The sequence below is a fragment of the Hyla sarda genome, chromosome 2 (genome assembly GCF_029499605.1).
Source record: "Hyla sarda isolate aHylSar1 chromosome 2, aHylSar1.hap1, whole genome shotgun sequence".
NCBI classification, from domain to species: domain Eukaryota; kingdom Metazoa; phylum Chordata; class Amphibia; order Anura; family Hylidae; genus Hyla; species Hyla sarda.
In genome coordinates this window covers 4,723,338-4,747,433 of record NC_079190.1, presented here as the reverse complement: position 1 = coordinate 4,747,433, position 24,096 = coordinate 4,723,338, and the positions used below count along the sequence as shown (strand labels likewise).

The 24,096-nt window shown below is 47.5% G+C and overlaps 1 protein-coding gene across 1 annotated transcript in view; it reads left to right on the top strand.

Annotated features, from left to right (window-relative positions):
* Positions 1–24,096, top strand: part of CLPB (ClpB family mitochondrial disaggregase) — a 98,689-nt gene that overhangs the window by 52,226 nt on the left and 22,367 nt on the right. The window contains exons 6-7 of the mRNA XM_056561060.1: positions 7,772–7,869; positions 16,184–16,298. Of these exons, the coding sequence (XP_056417035.1) occupies positions 7,772–7,869; positions 16,184–16,298 (213 nt within the window). The remainder of the gene's footprint in view (positions 1–7,771; positions 7,870–16,183; positions 16,299–24,096) is intronic.

Here is a 24,096-nt window from a genome sequence, read left to right as displayed (position 1 = left end):
CCACTTATATATTTAGTCATTCTGTGCCCCCTCCTTGCCCGCTATATATTTAGTCAGTCTGTGCCCCCTCCTTGCCCGCTATATATTTAGTCAGTCTGTGCCCCCTCCTTGCCCACTAATATATTTAGTCAGTCTGTGCCCCCTCCTTGCCCACTATATATTTAGTCAGTCTGTGCCCCCTCCTTGCCCGCTATATATTTAGTCAGTCTGTGCCCCCTCCTTGCCCGCTATATATTTAGTCAGTCTGTGCCCCCTCCTTGCCCGCTATATATTTAGTCAGTCTGTGCCCCCTCCTTGCCCGCTATATATTTAGTCAGTCTGTGCCCCCTCCTTGCCCGCTATATATTTAGTCAGTCTGTGCCCCCTCCTTGCCCACTAATATATTTAGTCAGTCTGTGCCCCCTTTCCTGCCCGCTATATATTTAGTCAGTCTGTGCCCCCTCCTTGCCCGCTATATATTTAGTCAGTCTGTGCCCCCTCCTTGCCCACTAATATATTTAGTCAGTCTGTGCCCCCTCCTTGCCCACTAATATATTTAGTCAGTCTGTGCCCCCTCCTTGCCCGCTATTTATTTAGTCAGTCTGTGCCCTTTTTTCCTCACCCGCTATATATTTAGTCAGTCTGTGCCCCCTCCTTGCCCGCTATATATTTAGTCAGTCTGTGCCCCCTTTCCTGCCCGCTATTTATTTAGTCAGTCTGTGCCCCCTCCTTGCCCACTATATATTTAGTCAGTCTGTGCCCCCTCCTTGCCCACTATATATTTAGTCAGTCTGTGCCCCCTCCTTGCCCGCTATTTATTTAGTCAGTCTGTGCCCTTTTTTCCTCACCCGCTTTATACTGAATGTTTTAGATGGTGACAGGAGGGAAGGTGTCGCTTGGGTGATCTCTACCTATTGTTCTCCACTTCCTCTCCACCTGCCCATCCGATGCCCCCAGGGCCCTCCCCACCCTCCTCGTCCTCCTCACCCTCGGGGCACAAGCCATTAAGTGACCACTTAAACAGGCGGCTGGTCCTGGAGGCCTGGGGGTGGACGGGGGGCGCTGTTCTTTGAATGACTCACTTGACCTCCGGTGACCAGTTCATGACCAGGGAGAGCAGCACATTAACCCCCTCAGTGCCGGCCTGCAGCACCACGGACAGGGCCGCTGTAATGGGCCCAGATGTGCCCCCCGGGGGCTGTTTACCCTGCTCCTATCTGCTCCATTACACCTGTGACTGTACACAGAGGTGTCTAGACCGACAGATGGCGCCGCCTGGTTAACCCGGATTCCAGTGCGTGTGAAGCCGCCGCACCTCCTGTTCAGGCACCTACGACAGATGCCGGGTGTCATCCCGTCACGGTGCCCATAGGGGGCCTCACCCAGCTTTCTATAGACCCTGCATTGTTGCTTTCTTTAGACCTCACTGTACTTCTGGCATTCTATTCGTAAGCCACGGCTTATGGCGGTGACATGATCATAGGACGGTGAAGGGCAGTGCAGGGGTTAATGCCCTGGCGGCCGGCGCTGTGATGTCACGACACGGTTTCTCTCTCTCCGCTCCGATGCTTTATATGGTTTTAATCATCGCGGACGCAGTTTTATGGCTCCACAGAAAGAATCAATACGGGTTTTATAACCGCGCCAATCCTGGACACACAGTGAGGGGGGGTGGGGCGACGGGGGATGAGCCGCTGCCACCTCATGCCAGGGAACAGGTTGAGGGCATGCTGGGAGTTGTAGTTTGTTAACAGTGATAGATGACCCCATAGGGTGCCCCCTAGTGTCCAGTTTATACTATGCTGATTCGTCGCAGTGTGGCATCGCAGTCACGATTATCCGTATAGTTCAGTGTTTCCCAACCAGAGTGCCTCCAGCTGTTGCATAACTACAACTCCCAGCATGCCTGGACAGCCGAAGGCTGTCCGGGCATGCTGGGAGTTGTAGTTATGCAACAGCTGGAGGCACTCTGGTTGGGAAACTCCAATCCTTCTCACCATTTCTTTGTACTATTACGGTGGCCAATTCAAGCTCTGCAACCCAGCTTTCCCAGGCTACAGAGCGTCAACTCAGCTTTGTAAACCAATGATGGGATCAGGTTCTTCATTGGTATATAATGCAGGGGCAACACCCAGCTTTTCAAGGTTACTGAACAGTAAATCAGCCTGACAGACTGCTGGGCACATGTGCCATGTAGAATGCCCGGGCATGCTGGGAGTTGTAGTTATGGAACAGCTGGAGGCATTCTGGTTGGGAAACTCCAATACTTCTCATATTTTCTTTGTACTATTACAGTGGCCAATTCAAGCTCTGCCACCCAGCTTTCCCAGGCTGCAGAGCATCAAATCAGCCTTGTAAACCAATGATGGGATCAGGTTCTACATTGGTATATAATGCTGTTCAGGATTCGGAAAAAGCTGGGTGAACACTTATGGGAAAAGGTTTGCTATGGTAAGAGTATACTGACTGCTATCACAGATCCTACAGGGGCAACACCCAGCTTTTCAAGGTTACTGAACAGTAAATCAGCCTGACAGACTGCTGGGCACATGTGCCATTTAGAATGCCCGGGCATGCTGGGAGTTGTAGTTATGCAACAGCTGGAGGCATTCTGGTTGGGAAACTCCAATACTTCTCATATTTTCTTCGTACTATTACGGTGGCCAATTCAAGCTCTGCCACCCAGCTTTCCCAGGCTGCAGAGCATCAAATCAGCCTTGTAAACCAATGATGGGATCAGGTTCTACATTGGTATATAATGCTGTTCAGGATTCTGAAAAAGCTGGGGAATACTTAAGGGAAAAGGTTTGCTATGGTAAGAGTATATCGACTATCACAGATCCTATGGGGGCAACACCCAGCTTTTCGAGGTTACTGAACAGTAAATCAGCCTGACAGACTGCTGGGCACATGTGCCATTTAGAAGCCTGGAGAAGCTGTTAATGATATAGTATTAACCATATTGGTTGTCAGTCAGCTTTCCCAGATTCCTGAACAGAAAATGATGGGATCAGGTAAAATCTGTGTAGAGAGAATGTCATCCTAAAATACTTCACATCAGCTGTTATCTTTTGCTTGGAAAGCTGGGTAACAAAACAGAGGCATTACAGCCCTTACCCAGCTTTCCTACTACCCTGACTAACATGGGCTCAGCTGTTACATTGGCGTATACATTGTCCCAGAATACCACATCTATAGGCAAGATTGGGCATTCAGAAGTCTAGAAAAGTTGGGTGATGCTGTAAAACTGCCTCATATTAGCCTAACCTGGCAGATTTGCTGTTCAGGAATCAGAAAAAGTTGGGAGAATGTCAAAGCAAGGGTTCCAATAATTGAATAGTCACTGATCTGGCATCCTGACTGGCAAATCAGCCTAGTTATGCACCGACAGATTGCCAGGCAAATTTGTCATTCAGGAGTCTGGAAAAGCTGTTCAGTGATTCCTATTGGAGTTGTAGTATTGACCATATTGGTCATCACTCAGCTTTCCCACGCTCCTGAAAACCTGCCTTATTAATTGAAATGAGCCAGTTTTACAGCCCCAACTGAAGTAGTCACCCAGCTTTTCTAGACTCCTGAATGCCCAGTCTGTCTTAAGTGATGGCAAATGGGGCATAGGGTATGCAGCTATATATATGCAGGTTTGTAGGAAAGCTGAAAAGCGAACCATGAAGGGGTTTTAATGGTGCCCTTATTGTCATCCAGCTTTTCCAGAGTCCTAAAAAAGCAAATATGCCTGGTTAACTTATATAAGGCGGTTTTACAGGCTCACCCAACTCTTCTAGACACCCGAATGCCCAGTCTTCCTATGGATGTGATATTAAGGGTGACAATGGATGCACCAATGTTAGTCAGGGTTGTAGAAAAGCTGAGTATGGACTGTAATGTGTTTTTATTGTTACCCAGCTTTTCCAGGAACAGATAACATGTATATGAAGGCTTTTATGATGACCTTCTCTGTGACCCTTGCAGGACAGTGACGTGCAGGGGCCCCGAGGACAGGCAGTGATGCAGGGCCCTAAGTGGGGGCTATTGACAGGGACCCCGGAAGCCACGAATCGTAAAGACAAATGTTGCGGCGGCCGGAGTTAATAAAACGTGACTAATGTGGGGCTGTCACCGCCATAAACTTTTTTCAATAGCAGCGACAGAAACATATTTCCCCAATGAGTGACCTTCTTCAGCTGCGGCACCGCGCCCCGCGCCTCATTTATCAAATATTATAAGACGCCGCCGCTAATGCCTCATCGGCGGGGGGGGGGGGGGACCAGGTGCTGCCCCCCCCTATATCACACTGTGGGTGGTGACTAATTGGCCGCTCTATTAAGGGGTCTTAAGGTTGCAGACCCTTCGGCGGGAGCACAATGAGGCGCCTGATCCTGCACGGCCCCAGTACAGGGGGCTATTGTGCGCCCCCCCCCCCCCCCAGTGTGCGCAGTCATGTCCTCCCGGCCTCTGACTGCAGCCTCAGCAGTGCGGATTATAGGAGGATTCTGTGTGTGCTGGGAAAGTCCAACCATCCGGCATCATGGAGGAGCTGTGACATCATCACCCCAAAAATAACACTGCCTGTATGGGAGCCATCATCGAAGCCCCTCTGTGACCCCCCCCCCCCCCTATTGTTATCAGGACGATCCGGTTCTCCATCCTCTTCTATGATGTCCAATAATCTGGATCATCCAGTAATCCAGCATCTGTCTGCATCCGCTAACAATGAATTTAAGGACCGGCAGCTCCCCCCCAATTGTCTCTGGTTACACATATAGGGGAGATTCATCCAAACCAGTGTGAAGTTCCTGAGTTGCCCCTAGCAACCAATCAGATCGCTTCTTTCAGTATTCAGAGACCTTTTTTTAAAATGAAAGAAATGATCTGATTGGTTGCTATGGGCAACCGGTCAACTTCTCCTCTACACAGGTCTTGATAAATCTCCCCTTAGTGCCCAGGACCAGACCCCCCTCTATGGTTACACATTTAGTGCCAAGGACCAGACCCCCCCTATGGTTACACATTTAGTGCCCAGGACCAGACCCCCCTCTATGGTTACACATTTAGTGCCCAGGACCAGACCCCCCTCTATGGTTACACATTTAGTGCCCAGGACCAGACCCCCCTCTATGGTTACACATTTAGTGCCCAGGACCAGACCCCCCTCTATGGTTACACATTTAGTGCCCCCCTCTATGTTTACACCTGTAGTGCCCCCCTCCATGTTTACACCTGTAGTGCCCCCCTCCATGTTTACACATTTAGTGCCCCCCTCTATGTTTACACCTGTAGTGCCCCCTCCATGTTTACACCTGTAGTGCCCCCCTCCCTGTTTACACCTGTAGTGCCCCCCTCCCTGTTTACACCTGTAGTGCCCCCCTCCCTGTTTACACCTGTAGTGCCCCCCTCCCTGTTTACACCTGTAGTGCCCCCCTCCCTGTTTACACCTGTAGTGCCCCCCTCCCTGTTTACACCTGTAGTGCCCCCCTCCCTGTTTACACCTGTAGTGCCCCCCTCCATGTTTACACCTGTAGTGCCCCCCTCCATGTTTACACCTGTAGTGCCCCCCTCCATGTTTACACCTGTAGTGCCCCCCTCCATGTTTACACCTGTAGTGCCCCCCTCTCTCTCGCCGCTGACTCGTGTTATTTATGGCGGTGTAATATCGTCCGGCTGCTTGTTTGGTGCGCGCGGATCGATGCGGTCCTCACCGGTCGGGTCCTATCAATTATTGCTGCAATTAGTCAAGTCGTCAAAACCATTAACAGGGGATTAAGCTAATATTGGAACACGACGCGGATCGATGGCGAGGACGGGCAGAGCGCAGGATAGATGTGCGGCCTCTGGGCTGTCATCAGCCGCCGGCCGGGGACACGTTAACACCAGCGCGCGCGCCGCTCGGCCATCAGTCTTGTCAGCCGGGGCCCCGGCAGTGAGCGGCCGCTTCCCTTCCCTCTGATCAATGGCCTTTATATACCGGACACTTTATGGGGCCGCACTTAACCCTCACACGGCCAGAGGGGATTCAGCCCCAAGCAATCAATATCGGAGGAGAAGAAAAATGGCCCAGATCCTTCATCTTATTGTCTCGTTCTTGATGTCTTTCTCCTGTAGGTCACAAGCGAGAGGATGGCGGTTGCAAAACTACAACTCCCAGCATGCCCGGACAGCCAACGGCTGTCCGGGCATGCTGGGAGTTGTAGTTTTGCAACAGCTGGAGGTCCACCGTGATGCAATTTCTCTCTTCTAGCAAGATCTCTGCTAGCTTTTTACACTTAGCATCTCACAGCTGAGGGTTTGTTGCAGTTGCATGGGGAAAATGCTTTGACAGCAAGCAGAGATCTTGTTAGGAAGTTTTAGAACTTTCGGTCTCCGATTTTGTTGTAAAACTGGAACCCCCAGGATGTGCTTCACATAGGAGCATCTTTTCTATAGTATAGTGACATGCTGGGAGTAGTAGTTCTGCTCCAGGTCGCACAGTATTGTAATACCTGCAGCTGTCCAGGCATGCTGGGAGTAGTAGTTCTACTCAAGGTTACATGGTATCGTAGCACCTGCATCTGTAATGCCATGCTAGGAGTAGTAGTTCTGCTTCAGATTAAATGGTCTTGTAGCCATAGTATAGTGTCATGCAGCAGCTGTCTGGACATGCTGGGGGTAGTAGTCCTGCTCCAGGTCGTCCAGTATTGTAGCCATAGTATAGTGTCATGCTGCAGCTGTTCAGACATGCTGGGAGTAATAGTTCTGCTCCAGGTTGCACGGTCTTGTAGCCATAGTATAGTGTCAGGCAGCACCTGCAGCTGTCCAGACATGCTGGGAGTAGTAGTCCTGCTCCATGTTGCATGGTCTTGTAGCCATAGTATAGTGTCATGCAGCAGCTGTCTGGAAATGCTGGGGGCAGTAGTTCTGCTCCAGGTGACCCTGTATTGTAGCCATAGTATAGTGTCATGCAGCAGCTGTCTGTACATGCTGGGAGTAGTAGTTTTGCCCAGGTTGCACTGTATTGTATTCGTAGTATAGTGTCAGGCAGCACCTGCATCTGTCCAGACATGCTGGGAGTAGTAGTCCTGCTCCAGGTTGCACGGTCTTGTAGCCATAGTATAGTGTCAGGCAGCACCTGCATCTGTCCAGACATGCTGGGAGTAGTAGTCCTGCTCCAGGTTGCACGGTCTTGAAGCCATAGTATAGTGTCATGCAGCAGCTGTCTGGACATGCTGGGAGTAGTAGTTTTGCTCAGGTTGCACTGTATTGTAGTTGTAGTATTGTGTCAGGCAGCACCTACAGCTGTCCAGACATGCTGGGAGTAGTAGTTCTGCTCCTGGTTGCACAGTATTGTAGCTGTAGTATACCGTCATGCAGCACCTGTTGCTGTCTGGACATGCTGGGAGTAGTAGTTCTGCTCCTGGTTCCACAGTATTGTAGCTGTAGTATACCGTCATGCAGCACCTGTTGCTGTCTGGACATGCTGGGAGTAGTAGTCTTACTCAAGGTTGCACAGAGTGTAGCCATAGTATAGTGTCACGCAGCACCGGCAGCTGTCTGAACATGCTGGGAGTGGTAGTTCTGCCTTAGGTTGCACAGTATTGGAGTGGTCACCCAGCTTTTCTGCAGACCCTGAATGGCAGCGTTACATAGAATGACATCGCAAGTGTCAGTCTGCACTGTAAATCGGGCATTCTTTTCATGAACTAGGAAGCTCTGGCTGAGCATGATGTGACTGTATACATGAGGGGAATATAATGCCCCCTGTGGGTCTCCCCCCTATAACCCTCCTGTCATTTATGTCCCCCCCCCCCCCCCCCAGGTGCCGACCCCATGCAGAAGAACGAGATGGGGCACACGGCTGTGGACTACGCCCGGGAAGGAGAACTGAAGAAGATGCTGAAAGAGTGGGAGAGCAAGGTGAGCGCAAGACTGCACCTGATACATTGCAACAAACCCCTCAGCTGTGGAAGACAGAATAGGTCCCCAGTCACTGACAGCAAGCAGAGATTTTTAAAGAGTCAGCAAATAAAACACTGAATATAGAAATGTAGACCTAAAATAAATATATATATACTTATTTTTTTATAATTTTTTTTTTTTTTACAGCTGATGGTTTGTCCCAATGTATCGGTCTAGAGTAATCTTCTGTAAACTAAACACAGCAGCCACAAGAAAAAATCTAGTTTGTTACAATGTATCAAGTCTGGAGGGAGTGTCGAGAGCAGTGTTTCCCAACCAGGGGGCCTCCAGCTGTTGCAAAACTACAACTCCCAGCATGCCCGGACAGCCGCTGGCTGTCCGGGCATGCTGGGAGTTGTAGTTTTGCAACACAGCTATAAAAGGTCTTCCAAACAGGAAGTTGTAGTTTTCCAACAGCTGGAGGCACCCTGGTTGGAAAACACTGGCTTATAGTGCACTCCTTAATTCCTCGCTATAACTTGCACTGTAATATACAGACAATTGCTTATAGTGCACTCCCTATACTGTAATATACAGACAAATGCTTATAGTGCAATCCCTATACTGTAATATACAGACAATTGCTTATAGTGCACTCCTTAATTCCTCGCTATAACTTGCACTGTAATATACAGACAATTGCTTATAGTGCGCTCCCTATACTGTAATATACAGACAATTGCTTATAGTGCGCTCCCTATACTGTAATATACAGACAATTGCTTATAGTGCAATCCCTATACTGTAATATATATAGACAATTGCTTAAAGTGCGCTCCCTATACTGTAATATATATAGACAATTGCTTAAAGTGCGCTCCCTATACTGTAATATACAGACAATTGCTTATAGTGCACTACCTATACTGTAATATACAGACAATTGCTTATAGTGCACTCCCATACTGTAATATACAGACAATTGCTTATAGTGCGCTCCCTATACTGTAATATACAGACAATTGCTTATAGTGCGCTCCCTATACTGTAATATATATAGACAATTGCTTAAAGTGCCCTCCCTATACTGTAATATACAGACAATTACTTATAGTGCACTACCTATACTGTAATATACAGACAATTGCTTATAGTGCACTCTCTATACTGTACTATACAGACAATTGCTTATAGTGCACTCCCTATACTGTAATATACAGACAATTGCTTATAGTGCACTCCCTATACTGTAATATACAGACAATTGCTTATAGTGCACTCCCTATACTGTAATATACAGACAATTGCTTATAGTGCACTCCCTATACTGTAATATACAGACAATTGCTTATAGTGCACTCCCTATACTGTAATATACAGACAATTGCTTATAGTGCACTCCCTATACTGTAATATACAGACAATTGCTTATAGTGCACTCCCTATACTGTAATATACAGTGGTCCCTCAAGTTACAATATTAATTGGTTCTGGGACGACCATTGTATGTTGAAACCATTGTATGATGAGACATGCTGGAAGTTGTAGTTTTGCAACAGCTGGGGGCTCCCTGCTTGGGAAACACTGGTCTATGTTGAGGACAGGAGCTTCTTCAGGGTTCTTTACAGTACAGGCAATGTCCTAAAAAAGTAACATGGAGTCGCCCTCACCTGGTGTCCAAAGGAGCAGCTAACCCTGGCACAGGTAAAGTGTACAGAACATGTAATACCTCCCTGTACTGTAGGGGGCGCTACCAGACACCAGTCAGTGCATGCACTTCAGTAATACAGGTAAACAGTACAGAACATGTAATACCTCCCTGTACTGTAGGGGGCGCTACCAGACACCAGTCAGTGCATGCACTTCAGTAATACAGGTAAACAGTACAGAACATGTAATACCTCCCTGTACTGTAGGGGGCGCTACCAGACACCAGTCAGTGCATACACTTCAGTAATACAGGTAAAGAGTAGTACAGAACATGTAATACCTCCATGTACTGTAGGGGGCGCTACCAGACATCAGTCAGTGCATACACTTCAGTAATACAGGTAAAGGGTAGTACAGAACATGTAATACCTCCCTGTACTGAAGGGGGCGCTACCAGACACCAGTCAGTGCATACACTTCAGTAATACAGGTAAAGAGTACAGAACATGTAATACCTACCTGTACTGTAGGGGGCGCTACCAGACATCAGTCAGTGCATACACTTCAGTAATACAGGTGTTTTACCAGTGAATGCCCATTCTGATTGGACGGTTCTTCCGGCCATTCACAAGTTTCACAGATCTGGATTGTCTCTACATTGTATGTTGAGTCTGGTTTCAAGTTACAATGGTCCAGAAAAGACCATTGTATGTTGAAACTATTGTATGTTGAGGCCATTGTAAGTTGAGGGATCACTGTACAGACAATTGCTTATAGTGCACTCCCTATACTGTAATATATATAGACAATTGCTTAAAGTGCGCTCCCTATACTGTAATATACAGACAATTGCTTATAGTGCACTCCCTATACTGTAATATACAGACAATTTCTTACAGTGCCCTCCCTATACTCTAATATACAGACAATTGCTTACAGTGCGCTCCCTATACTGTAATATACAGATAATTGCTTACAGTGCCCTCCCTATACTGTAGTATACAGACAATTGCTTTTAGTGCACTCCCAATACTGTAATATATATATCGAAAATTGCTTATAGTGTGCTCCCTATACTGTAATATACAGACAATTGCTTATAGTGTACTCCCTACAATGTAATATACAAACAATTGCTTATAGTGCGCTCCCTATACTGTAATATACAGACAATTGCTTATAGTGTACTCCCTACAATGTAATATACAGACAATTGCTTATAGTGTACTCCCTACAATGTAATATACAGACATTTGCTTATAGTGCACTCCCTATACTGTAATATACAAACAATTGCTTATAGTGCACTCCCTATACTGTAATATACAGACAATTGCTTATAGTGCAATCCCTATACTGTAATATACAGACAATTTCTTACAGTGCGCTCCCTATACTGTAATATACAGACAATTGCTTATCGTGCGCTCCCTATACTGTAATATACAGACAATTGCTTATAGTGCACTCCCTATACTGTAATATACAGACAATTGCTTATAGTGCACTCCCTATACTGTAATATACAGACAAATGCTTATAGTGCGCTCCCTATACTGTAATATACAGACAATTGCTTATAGTGCGCTCCCTATACTGTAATATACAGACAATTGCTTATAGTGCACTCCCTATACTGTAATATACAGACAAATGCTTATAGTGCGCTCCCTATACTGTAATATACAGACAATTGCTTATAGTGCGCTCCCTATACTGTAATATACAGACAATTGCTTATAGTGCGCTCCCTATACTGTAATATACAGACAATTGCTTATAGTGCAATCCCTATACTGTAATATACAGACAATTGCTTATAGTGCACTCCCTATACTGTAATATACAGACAATTGCTTATAGTGCACTCCCTATACTGTAATATACAGACAATTGCTTATAGTGCGCTCCCTATACTGTAATATACAGACAATTGCTTATAGTGCACTCCCTATACTGTAATATACAGACAAATGCTTATAGTGCGCTCCCTATACTGTAATATACAGACAATTGCTTATAGTGCGCTCCCTATACTGTAATATACAGACAATTGCTTATAGTGCGCTCCCTATACTGTAATATACAGACAATTGCTTATAGTGCAATCCCTATACTGTAATATACAGACAATTGCTTATAGTGCACTCCCTATACTGTAATATACAGACAATTGCTTATAGTGCACTCCCTATACTGTAATATACAGACAATTGCTTATAGTGCAATCCCTATACTGTAATATACAGACAATTGCTTATAGTGCACTCCCTATACTGTAATATACAGACAATTGCTTATAGTGCACTCCCTATACTGTAATATACAGACAATTGCTTATAGTGCACTCCCTATACTGTAATATACAGACAATTGCTTATAGTGCACTCCCTATACTGTAATATACAGACAATTGCTTATAGTGCGCTCCCTATACTGTAATATACAGACAATTGCTTATAGTGTACTCCCTACAATGTAATATACAGACAATTGCTTATAGTGCACTCCCTATACTGTAATATACAGACAATTGCTTATAGTGCACTCCCTATACTGTAATATACAGTGGTCCCTCAAGTTACAATATTAATTGGTTCTGGGACGACCATTGTATGTTGAAACCATTGTATGATGAGACATGCTGGAAGTTGTAGTTTTGCAACAGCTGGGGGCTCCCTGCTTGGGAAACACTGGTCTATGTTGAGGACAGGAGCTTCTTCAGGGTTCTTTACAGTACAGGCAATGTCCTAAAAAAGTAACATGGAGTCGCCCTCACCTGGTGTCCAAAGGAGCAGCTAACCCTGGCACAGGTAAAGTGTACAGAACATGTAATACCTCCCTGTACTGTAGGGGGCGCTACCAGACACCAGTCAGTGCATGCACTTCAGTAATACAGGTAAACAGTACAGAACATGTAATACCTCCCTGTACTGTAGGGGGCGCTACCAGACACCAGTCAGTGCATACACTTCAGTAATACAGGCAAAAAGTAGTACAGAGCATGTAATACCTCCCTGTACTGTACAGGGCGCTACCAGACACCAGTCAGTGCATGCACTTCAGTAATACAGGTAAAGAGTAGTACAGAACATGTAATACCTCCATGTACTGTAGGGGGCGCTACCAGACACCAGTCAGTGCATACACTTCAGTAATACAGGTAAAGAGTAGTACAGAACATGTAATACCTCCATGTACTGTAGGGGGCGCTACCAGACATCAGTCAGTGCATACACTTCAGTAATACAGGTGTTTTACCAGTGAATGCCCATTCTGATTGGACGGTTCTTCCGGCCATTCACAAGTTTCACAGATCTGGATTGTCTCTACATTGTATGTTGAGTCTGGTTTCAAGTTACAATGGTCCAGAAAAGACCATTGTATGTTGAAACTATTGTATGTTGAGGCCATTGTAAGTTGAGGGATCACTGTACAGACAATTGCTTATAGTGCACTCCCTATACTGTAATATATATAGACAATTGCTTAAAGTGTGCTCCCTATACTGTAATATACAGACAATTGCTTAAAGTGCACTCACTATACTGTAATATACAGACAATTGCTTACAGTGCGCTCCCTATACTGTAATATACAGATAATTGCTTACAGTGCCCTCCCTATACTGTAGTATACAGACAATTGCTTATAGTGCGCTCCCTATACTGTAATATACAGACAATTGCTTATAGTGCACTCCCTATACTGTAATATACAGACAATTGCTTACAGTGCGCTCCCTATACTGTAATATACAGATAATTGCTTACAGTGCCCTCCCTATACTGTAGTATACAGACAATTGCTTTTAGTGCACTCCCAATACTGTAATATATATATCGAAAATTGCTTATAGTGTGCTCCCTATACTGTAATATACAGACAATTGCTTATAGTGTACTCCCTACAATGTAATATACAGACAATTGCTTATAGTGTACTCCCTACAATGTAATATACAGACAATTGCTTATAGTGTACTCCCTACAATGTAATATACAGACATTTGCTTATAGTGCACTCCCTATACTGTAATATACAAACAATTGCTTATAGTGCACTCCCTATACTGTAATATACAGACAATTGCTTATAGTGTACTCCCTACAATGTAATATACAGACAATTGCTTATAGTGTACTCCCTACAATGTAATATACAGACATTTGCTTATAGTGCACTCCCTATACTGTAATATACAAACAATTGCTTATAGTGCACTCCCTATACTGTAATATACAGACAATTGCTTATAGTGCAATCCCTATACTGTAATATACAGACAATTTCTTACAGTGCGCTCCCTATACTGTAATATACAGACAATTGCTTATAGTGCGCTCCCTATACTGTAATATACAGACAATTGCTTATAGTGCACTCCGTATACTGTAATATACAGACAATTGCTTATAGTGCACTCCCTATACTGTAATATACAGACAAATGCTTATAGTGCGCTCCCTATACTGTAATATACAGACAATTGCTTATAGTGCGCTCCCTATACTGTAATATACAGACAATTGCTTATAGTGCGCTCCCTATACTGTAATATACAGACAATTGCTTATAGTGCAATCCCTATACTGTAATATGCAGACAATTGCTTATAGTGCGCTCCCTATACTGTAATATTCAGACAATTGCTTATAGTGCACTCCCTATACTGTAATATACAGACAATTGCTTATAGTGCACTCCCTATACTGTAATATACAGACAATTGCTTATAGTGCACTCCTTATACTGTAATATACAGACAATTGCTTATAGTGCGCTCCCTATACTGTAATATACAGACAATTGCTTATAGTGAACTCCCTATACTGTAATATACAGACAATTGCTTATAGTGCACTCACTATACTGTAATACACAGACAATTGCTTATAGTGCACTCCCTATACTGTAATATACAGACAAATGCTTATAGTGCGCTCACTATACTGTAATACACAGACAATTGCTTATAGTGCGCTCCCTATACTGTAATATACAGACAAATGCTTATAGTGCGCTCCCTATGCTGTAATATACAGACAATTGCTTATAGTGCGCTCACTATACTGTAATACACAGACAATTGCTTACAGTGCACTCCGTATACTGGAATATATATAGACAATTGCTTACAGTGCACTCCCTATACTGTAATATATATAGACAATTGCTTATAGTGCGCTCACTATACTGTAATATACAGACAATTGCTTACAGTGCACTCCGTATACTGTAATATATATAGACAATTGCTTACAGTGCACTCCCTATACTGTAATATATATAGACAATTGCTTATAGTGCACTCCGTATACTGTAATATACAGACAATTGCTTACAGTGCACTCCGTATACTGTAATATATACAGACAATTGCTTATAGTGCACTCCGTATACTGTAATATACAGACAATTGCTTACAGTGCACTCCGTATACTGTAATATATAGACAATTGCTTACAGTGCACTCCCTAATCTGAAGGAAGTCACTCGCACTACAACTCCCAGCTCTTCCGTGTACATAGTGATGGGGGGTCCTTGGTCCCTGTCAGCCGCTCAGTGGATTGTGCATCCGCCTCATAAATAAGCGATCAGACACGGGGAAGACGATCCTGTTCGGCGCCGTATTTCTCTCGGCGCAGGAGATGAATCTGCTTTATAAAGCGTTGGCGCTGGGTGACGGGGGCGCGTGATGTACGGCTGGCTGACGGGGACAGGCGGCTGGCAGGTATGGCGTTCTGTATCCGCCGCTCTTCTGGGACTCCCCGAATATTTATGGCTCATTTTAATCACAGACGAGAATGAATAGACAGGAGTATTTAATGCCAGGCCGGGACATACGTTTTATGCGCTCGCCGACACCGCGCACATTTACATTTGTTGTGTTTATTTCTATACAACTGATAAACGACTGGAGTGGTGGCACCAGAACGATACTTGTAGCCATATTGTTAAAAACAAAGCTTTCCCTGACTTCTGAATGGCAGATCACCCTGCACTTTTAATAGTGACACTGACTTTAGGACCCAGCTTTCCCGGAATCCGTACATTAGAGCAGTGTTTCTCAACCATTGTGCCTCCAGCAGCTGTTGCAAAACTACAACTCCCAGCATGCTGGGAATTGTAGTTTTGCAAAAGCTAGACTGTTCGGGCATGGTAGGAGTTGTAGTCTTGCATCAGCTAGATTGTACAGGCATGCTGGGAGTTGAAGTTTTTCAACAGGGAGACTGTCAGGACATGCTGGGAGTTGTAGTTTTGCAACAGAGAGGCTGTTTGGGCATGATGGGAGTGGTAGTTTGTGCAAATGAGAGGCTGAATGAGCATTCTAGGAGTTGTAGTTTTTGAACAGGTAGGCTGTTCCGGCATGCTGGGAGTTGTAGTTTTGGAAAAGAAAGATTCTCAAGGCATGATAGGAGTTGTAGTTTTGCAACAGAGAGGATGTCTGGGCATGCTGGGAGTTGTAGTTATGCAACAGCTGTATGGGCATGCTGGGAGTAGTAGTTTGTGCAACAGAGATGCTGTCCGGGCATGGTGGGATTTGTTATTTTGCCAGAGAGAGGCTGTCCAGGCAAGCTGGGAGTTTTGCAACAGCCGGAGGCACCCTGGTTGGGGGATACACTACATTAGACCATGGGGGAGGGGATGGTGATTCCTAATATTTTGGATTTTCTTCCAGTTCCAGGTGGAGCAGAGGAGGCGGGAGCTGGAGGAGCGGCGGAGGTTCCCCCTGGAGCAGCGTCTGCGGGAGCACATTGTGGGCCAGGAGAGCGCCATAGCCACCGTAGGGGCCGGTAAGAGACGTTACACACCCTGCTCTCCCGTATCCTGCCGTCTTCTTCTGTCAGTTATATCTGTTCCTGGGAAAGCTGGGTGACACCCATTATAAGTGGCACCTTAGCTCCTGCAGGGGTTTACCCAGCTTTTCTGTAATCCTTAATGGGCCAGGGAGCACATAGGGACATGGGAGGATGCAATAGTAAGGTATCAGGTCCCCACAGTCATCTGAGTTACTTTAGTTCCTAGAGAAGCTGGGTGGAAGCCAACGTTGTCGCCATGTCTCTCAGCTTTTCTGTACTCCTGAATGGCATATATTTATATATACATATATAAATATGAAAACATACAGCTGGCAGATTGTTGCAGTGTATCAGTGAACAATTGTACCATACCCTCAGCTGATCTGGATGGCTTTGAGCCTATGTTTCCATTCACTGACAGCAAGCAAATGACCATGGGCAGATCTCGTTAGAACAACCTAGGCTGTGTTACAGCTGTTGTCATTCTCCAGGGGCCACACTCCTGACCCTGCGGGCCCCCAGCCCAGCTATACTCCCCCGCCTGCAGTGACTTACAGTGATGCGGGTATTTTTGGTCTTTACCTTGTTCCTCCGGAGCAGAGATCTTTACTACTTTCATAACGTGTGTGGCCCCCCGGAGGGTCGTCCAGCGCGGCCCCCTCCTCTTCTTACGTTCTATATATAGGTCAGCTCCTTGCCCAGTGGCTCTCTGGGGCCCCATCCTGCTGGCCAGTTATTGTTCACTGAGGCCACATAAAGGCGTCTGAACCCATACAAGACTGTACGTGTCGTCTGCCGCTCTCCAGGACCGCAATGTTTACGTGGAGACAGAGGGTATTGGGCAATACGGCCGGCGACAGTCACCTTCAACCAAAATACAATTAAAGGGGATACATATACTTCTGACTATAGGGGTGCATTCCCTGTTCCTCCCCTATCTAGCACTGTTCAGCCTGAGCTCCTGGTTCATGAATGGCTTTGCCCAGACTAGTGTTTCCCAACCAAGGTTCCTCCAGACTCCAAAACTACAACTCCCAGCATGCCCGGACAGCTGCTCTGTTGCAAAACGACAACTCCCAGCATGCCTTGAAAGCCTCTCTGTTGCAAAATTACAACTCTCAGCATGCCCTGACAGCCTATCTGTTTCAAAACTACTACTCCAAGCATGCCCAGAGAGCCTTTCTGTTGCAAAACTACAATACCCAGCATGCCCGGACAGTTTCTCTGTTGCAATACTACAACTCCCAGCATGCCCTGAAAGCCTCTATGTTTCAAAACTACAACTTCAAGGATGCCCGGCTAGCCTCCCCGTTGCAAAACTACAACTCCCAGCATTCCCTGAAAGCCTTTCTGTTGCAATACAACAACTCCCAGCATGACCGGAAAGCTTCTCTGTTGCAATACGGCTCTCAGCATGCCCGGAAAGCCTCCCTGTTGCAATACTACAACTCTCAGCATGCCCGGACAGCCTTTAGTTTTGCAATAGCCGGAGGCACCTGCTGCTCCTCCTGACAGGAGGAGCAGTAGTAGTGATGTCCGGTCTTGCTCACACCAGGGTTGGCGGCAGCATCTTACACAGCGTTGATGCGTGGTGCAGCAGCGAGCTGTACCCCCAGGCTGCGGCAGCTAATTGTGGGCCGGTGATGAATGGTCGGTGTCTGCGGCTGTCACAGGTGGTGTCTGTGCCCATTACAGCCGCGCTCTTTATGCTTCTCCTGATTGAATTATAGCAGACGTGTCCCCCCCTCTCCCCCAGCGCAGGGCATCACGGCTCACCAGGCGCAGCAATGCTGTCCGGCCCAGTTCTGCTCTGTACACAGATAAGTGGATGGGAAGGATTCTTATTAGCGTCGGGTGCCCCTGACCATTAACCCTTCATGCATAGAAGATCGTCTTTGGTGATCGTCCGGTCTGCGGGACCAGAAACAACCCTCCCCCCACCTCCCCCAAATAGATGAGTGATACTGCCCCCATAGAGACAAAGACACCAATGACACACAAGCCCCATAAAGAGTCCTTTTTACACCCCCTGTGTAGAGATCATTGGCATGCCAACCATAGAGACCAGTGACACCCCCTCCATAGAGACCAATGACACCCCCTCCATAGAGACCAATGACACCCCATCCATAGAGACCAATGACACCCCCTCCATAGGGACCAATGACACCTCCTCCATAGAGACCAATGACACCCCCTCCATAGAGACCAATGACACCCCATCCATAGAGACCAATGACACCCCCTCCATAGAGACCAATGACACCCCCTCCATAGGGACCAATGACACCCCCTCCATAGGGACCAATGACACCCCCTCCATAGAGACCAATGACACCCCCTCCATAGAGACCAATGACACCCCCTCCATAGAGACCAATGACACCCCCTCCATAGAGACCAATGACACCCCCTCCATAGAGACCAATGACACCCCTTCCATAGAGACCAGTGACACCCCCTCCATAGAGACCAGTGACACCCCCTCCATAGAGACCAGTGACACCCCCTCCATAGAGACCAGTGACACCCCCTCCATAGAGACCAGTGACACCCCCTCCATAGAGACCAGTGACACCCCCTCCATAGAGACCAGTGACACCCCCTCCATAGAGACCAGTGACACCCCCTCCATAGAGACCAGTGACACCCCCTCCATAGAGACCAGTGACACCCCCTCCATAGAGACCAGTGACACCCCCTCCATAGAGACCAGTGACACCCCCTCCATAGAGACCAGTGACACCCCCTCCATAGAGACCAGTGACACCCCCTCCATAGAGACCAGTGACACCCCCTCCATAGAGACCAGTGACACCCCCTCCATAGAGACCAATGGCACCCTCTCCATAGAGACCAATGGCACCCCTTCCATAGAGACCAGTGACACCCCTTCCATAGAGACCAGTGGCACCCCTTCCATAGAGACCAGTGACACCCCCTCCATAGAGACCAGTGGCACCCCCTCCATAGAGACCAGTGACACCCCTTCCATAGAGACCAGTGGCACCCCTTCCATAGAGACCAGTGACACCCCCTCTATAGAGACCAGTGACACCCCCTCTATAGAGACCAGTGACACCCCCTCTATAGAGACCAGTGACACCCCCTCTATAGAGACCAGTGACACCCCCTCCATAGAGACCAGTGACACCCCCTCTGTAGAGACCAGTGACACCCCCTCTGTAGAGACCAGTGACACCCCCTCTGTAGAGACCAGTGACACCCCCTCCGTAGAGACCAGTGACACCCCCTCCGTAGAGACCAGTGACACCCCCTCCGTAGAGACCAGTGACACCCCCTCCGTAGAGACCAGTGACACCCCCTCCGTAGAGACCAGTGACACCCCCTCCGTAGAGACCAGTGACACCCCCTCCGTAGAGACCAGTGACACCCCCTCCGTAGAGACCAGTGACACCCCCTCCGTAGAGACCAGTGACACCCCCTCCGTAGAGACCAATGACACCCCCTCCGTAGAGACCAATGACACCCCCTCCATAGAGACCAGTGACACCCCCTCCATAGAGACCAGTGACACCCCCTCCATAGAGACCAGTGACACCCCCTCCATAGAGACCAATGACACCCCCTCCATAGACCAGTGACACCCCCTCCATAGAGACCAGTGACACCCCCTCCATAGAGACCAGTGGCACCCCCTCCATAGAGACCAATGACACCCCCTCCATAGAGACCAATGACACCCCCTCCATAGAGAACAGTGACACCCCCTCCATAGAGAACAGTGACACCCCCTCCATAGAGACCAGTGACACCCCCTCCATAGACCAGTGACACCCCCTCCATAGAGACCAGTGACACCCCCTCCATAGAGACCAGTGGCACCCCCTCCATAGAGACCAATGACACCCCCTCCATAGAGACCAATGACACCCCCTCCATAGAGAACAGTGACACCCCCTCCATAGAGACCAATGACACCTCCTCCATAGAGACCAGTGACACCCCCTCCATAGAGACCAGTGACACCCCCTCCATAGAGACCAGTGGCACCCCCTCCATAGAGACCAATGACACCCCCTCCATAGAGACCAATGACACCCCCTCCATAGAGAACAGTGACACCCCCTCCATAGAGACCAATGACACCTCCTCCATAGAGACCAGTGACACCCCCTCCATAGAGACCAGTGACACCCCCTCCATAGAGACCAGTGACACCTCCTCCATAGAGACCAGTGACACCCCCTCCGTAGAGACCAGTGACACCCCCTCCGTAGAGACCAGTGACACCCCCTCCATAGAGACCAGTGACACCCCCTCCATAGAGACCAGTGACACCCCCTCCATAGGTGGGGATTGTACCATGTGCGGTGGGCCAGGTTGAGGAATGTTCCATGTGCAGTGTGGCGGGTTGAGGAATGTTCCATGTTCGGCGGATACATTACAGCCCTGATGTTTTGTACATAGAGACATCTGCCGCCTCCTGCAGATCACAAGGTGAGAGCAGATGGGGACATGATGGCCGCCTCACACACTGCTGCCCCCACCTGCCTGCTGTTAGCCTGTGACCTCTTACGTGACAGGGAGCACTCGAGTCCAGAAAAGTTGGGTACTGGAGATCTAACAGCAGCTATATTGTCTGTCACCCAGCTTTCCCAGAATCCAGATAAGATGTTCTTTCATTATAATGATTGTTTTATGGTGAAAACACATGATTGCATATCTAGACCCTTCAGGATCCCCAGAAAGCTGGGTGTTTATACATAGTATGTGCCAATATAGAATCTGTAGCATGTAGCAATGAGACCCTCAGGAGCCCCAGAAAGCTGGATGTTATACGTAGTATGTCACATCCTACAGACTCTAGATCAGCCTTTGGCTGTCCGGGCATGCTGGGAGTTGTAGTTTTGCAACAGCTGGAGGCACCCAGGTTGGGAAGCACTGCTGTAGATTATTACACTGATACCCTTCAGGAGCCAGAGACAGCTGGGTGATTTAGGAGCCCCCCAAAAGCTACATGTTATACATAGTATGAGCCAATATAGAATCTGTAGGATGTGACACTGAGACCCTCAGGAGCCACAGAAAGCTGTGTGTTACACATAGTATGAGCTAATAAAGAATCTGTAGGATGTGACACTGAGACCATCAGGAGCCCCAGAAAGCTGAGTGTTATACATAGTATGAGCTAATATAGAATCTGTATGATGTGACACTGAGACCCTCAGGAGCCCCAGAAAGCTGAGTGTTATACATAGTATGAGCTAATATAGAATCTGTAGGATCTGACACTGAGACCCTCAGGAGCCCCAGAAAGCTGAGTGTTATACATAGTATGAGCTAATATAGAATCTGTAGGATGTGACACTGAGACCCTCAGGAGCCCCAGAAAGCTGAGTGTTATACATAGTATGAGCTAATATAGAATCTGTAGTATGTGACACTGAGACCCTCAGGAGCCCCAGAAAGCTGAGTGTTATACATAGTATGAGCTAATATAGAATCTGTAGGATGTGACACTGAGACCCTCAGGAGCCACAGAAAGCTGGGTGTTATACATAGTATGTCACATCTTACAGACTCTAGATAAGCGCTTGCCAACCAGGGTGCCTCCAGCTGTTGCAAAACTACAACTCCCAGCATACCCGCACAGCCTTTGGCTGTCCAGGCATGCTGGGAGTTGTAGTTTTGCAACAGCTGGAGGCACCCTGGTTGGGAAGCACTGCTGTAGATTATTACACTGATACCCTTCAGGAGCCAGAGACAGCTGGGTGATTTAGGAGCCCCCCAAAAGCTACATGTTATACATAGTATGAGCCAATATAGAATCTGTAGAATGTGACACAGAGACCCTCAGGAGCCCCAGAAAGCTGTGTGTTATACATAGTATGAGCTAATAAAGAATCTGTAGGATGTGACACTGAGACCCTCAGGAGCCCCAGAAAGCTGGGTGTTATACATAGTATGTCACATGTTACAGACTCTAGATCAGTGCTTCCCAACTAGGGTGCCTCCAGCTGTTGCAAAACTACAACTCCCAGCATGCCAGGACAGCCAAAGGCTGTCCGGGCATTCTGGGAGTTGTAGTTTTGCAACAGCTGGAGGCACCCTAGTTGGGAAGCACTGCTGTAGATTATTACTCTGAGGCCCCTCAGGAGCTACGGACAGCTGGGTGACCAGTTCTGTGGCAGCCATGTTGGTTCTCACCCGCTGAGTCTGGGCCTCGGCTTCACCCCAAATGAATAGATCTGATAAAACCGCATTTATGACCCTCTTGGCTGAAGCCAATTTGTTGGCGCGCTGGGCTGATAACTGCGGAGCTATTGATTTGTGTAAAACAATACAGAGAATTTATCCGTTCAATAGAGCCGCGGGCGCAGCGCCACCGATACAAATGTAGGAAATAAAAGCCGCGTCTGCTGAGCCCCCGGGGGAGGGGAGGGGAGGGGGGGGGGCTTTGTCTTGTCATTTCCTTGAAGTAAACACAAGACAGCGGCTACGATCTGGATGTGAGCAGGAGCCACAGTGTGGTGGGGCCCCGGGCCCCCAGTCATGGGGGTCCTAATCCTCCGCTTCAGTTATAACAGGTCTTCTGCTCCAGTCACATCCAAAGCTGCATCCACAGTCATGTGACGGCCCTGCTGTCCACTCCAGGTGACCGTGCTGCAGTCTGATGTGTTACACTACATCTCCCACAATGCACTGCAGTGGAGCACGCTCTCTACTGAAATGGGTGGGTGGGTGGGGGTCCAGGTGGGAGCGGACATTGAAACACAAGGGAGACAATACAGCTCTGGATGGGACTAATGTAGAGGTCCTGGTCTGTCACCTGTCATAAACATGTGACTCCACCCACTTGTCATATAGCATACATGTAACTCCGCCCATACCTGTCATATACCTGTGACTCCACCCATACATGTCATACCTGTGACTCCACCCACACATGTCATAAACAGTACCTGGGACTCCACCCATACCTGTCATACCTGTGACTCCACCCATACCAGTCATATACCTGTGACTCCACCCATACCTGTCATAAACAGTACCTATGACTCCACCCATACATGTCATACCTGTGACTCCACCCACACATGTCATAAACAGTACCTGGGACTCCACCCATACCTGTCATACCTGTGACTCCACCCATACCAGTCATATACCTGTGACTCCACCCATACCTGTCATAAACAGTACCTATGACTCCACCCATACATGTCATACCTGTGACTCCAACCACACCTATCATAAACAGTACCTGGGACTCCACCCATACCTGTCATACCTGTGACTCCACCCATACCAGTCATATACCTGTGACTCCACCCATACCTGTCATAAACAGTACCTATGACTCCACCCATACATGTCATACGTGTGACTCCACCCACACCTGTCATAAACAGTACCTGGGACTCCACCCATACCGGTCATATACCTGTGACTCCACCCACACCTGTCATAAACAGTACCTGTGACTCCACCCATACCTGGTCATATACCTGTTATTCCACCAGTACCTTTCATATACCTGTGACTCCACCCAAACCTGTCATATACCATACCTGTGACTCCACCCAAACCTGTCATATACCATACCTGTGACTCCGCCTACACCTGTCATACAGTACCTTTGACTCCACCCATACCTGTCATATACCTGTGATTCCACCCATACCTGTCATATACCGTACCTGTGACTCCACCCATACCGGTCATATACAATACCTGTGACTCCACCCATGCCTGTCATATACCGTACCTGTGACTCCACCCATACCTGTCATATACCGTACCTGTGACTCCACCCAAACCTGTCATA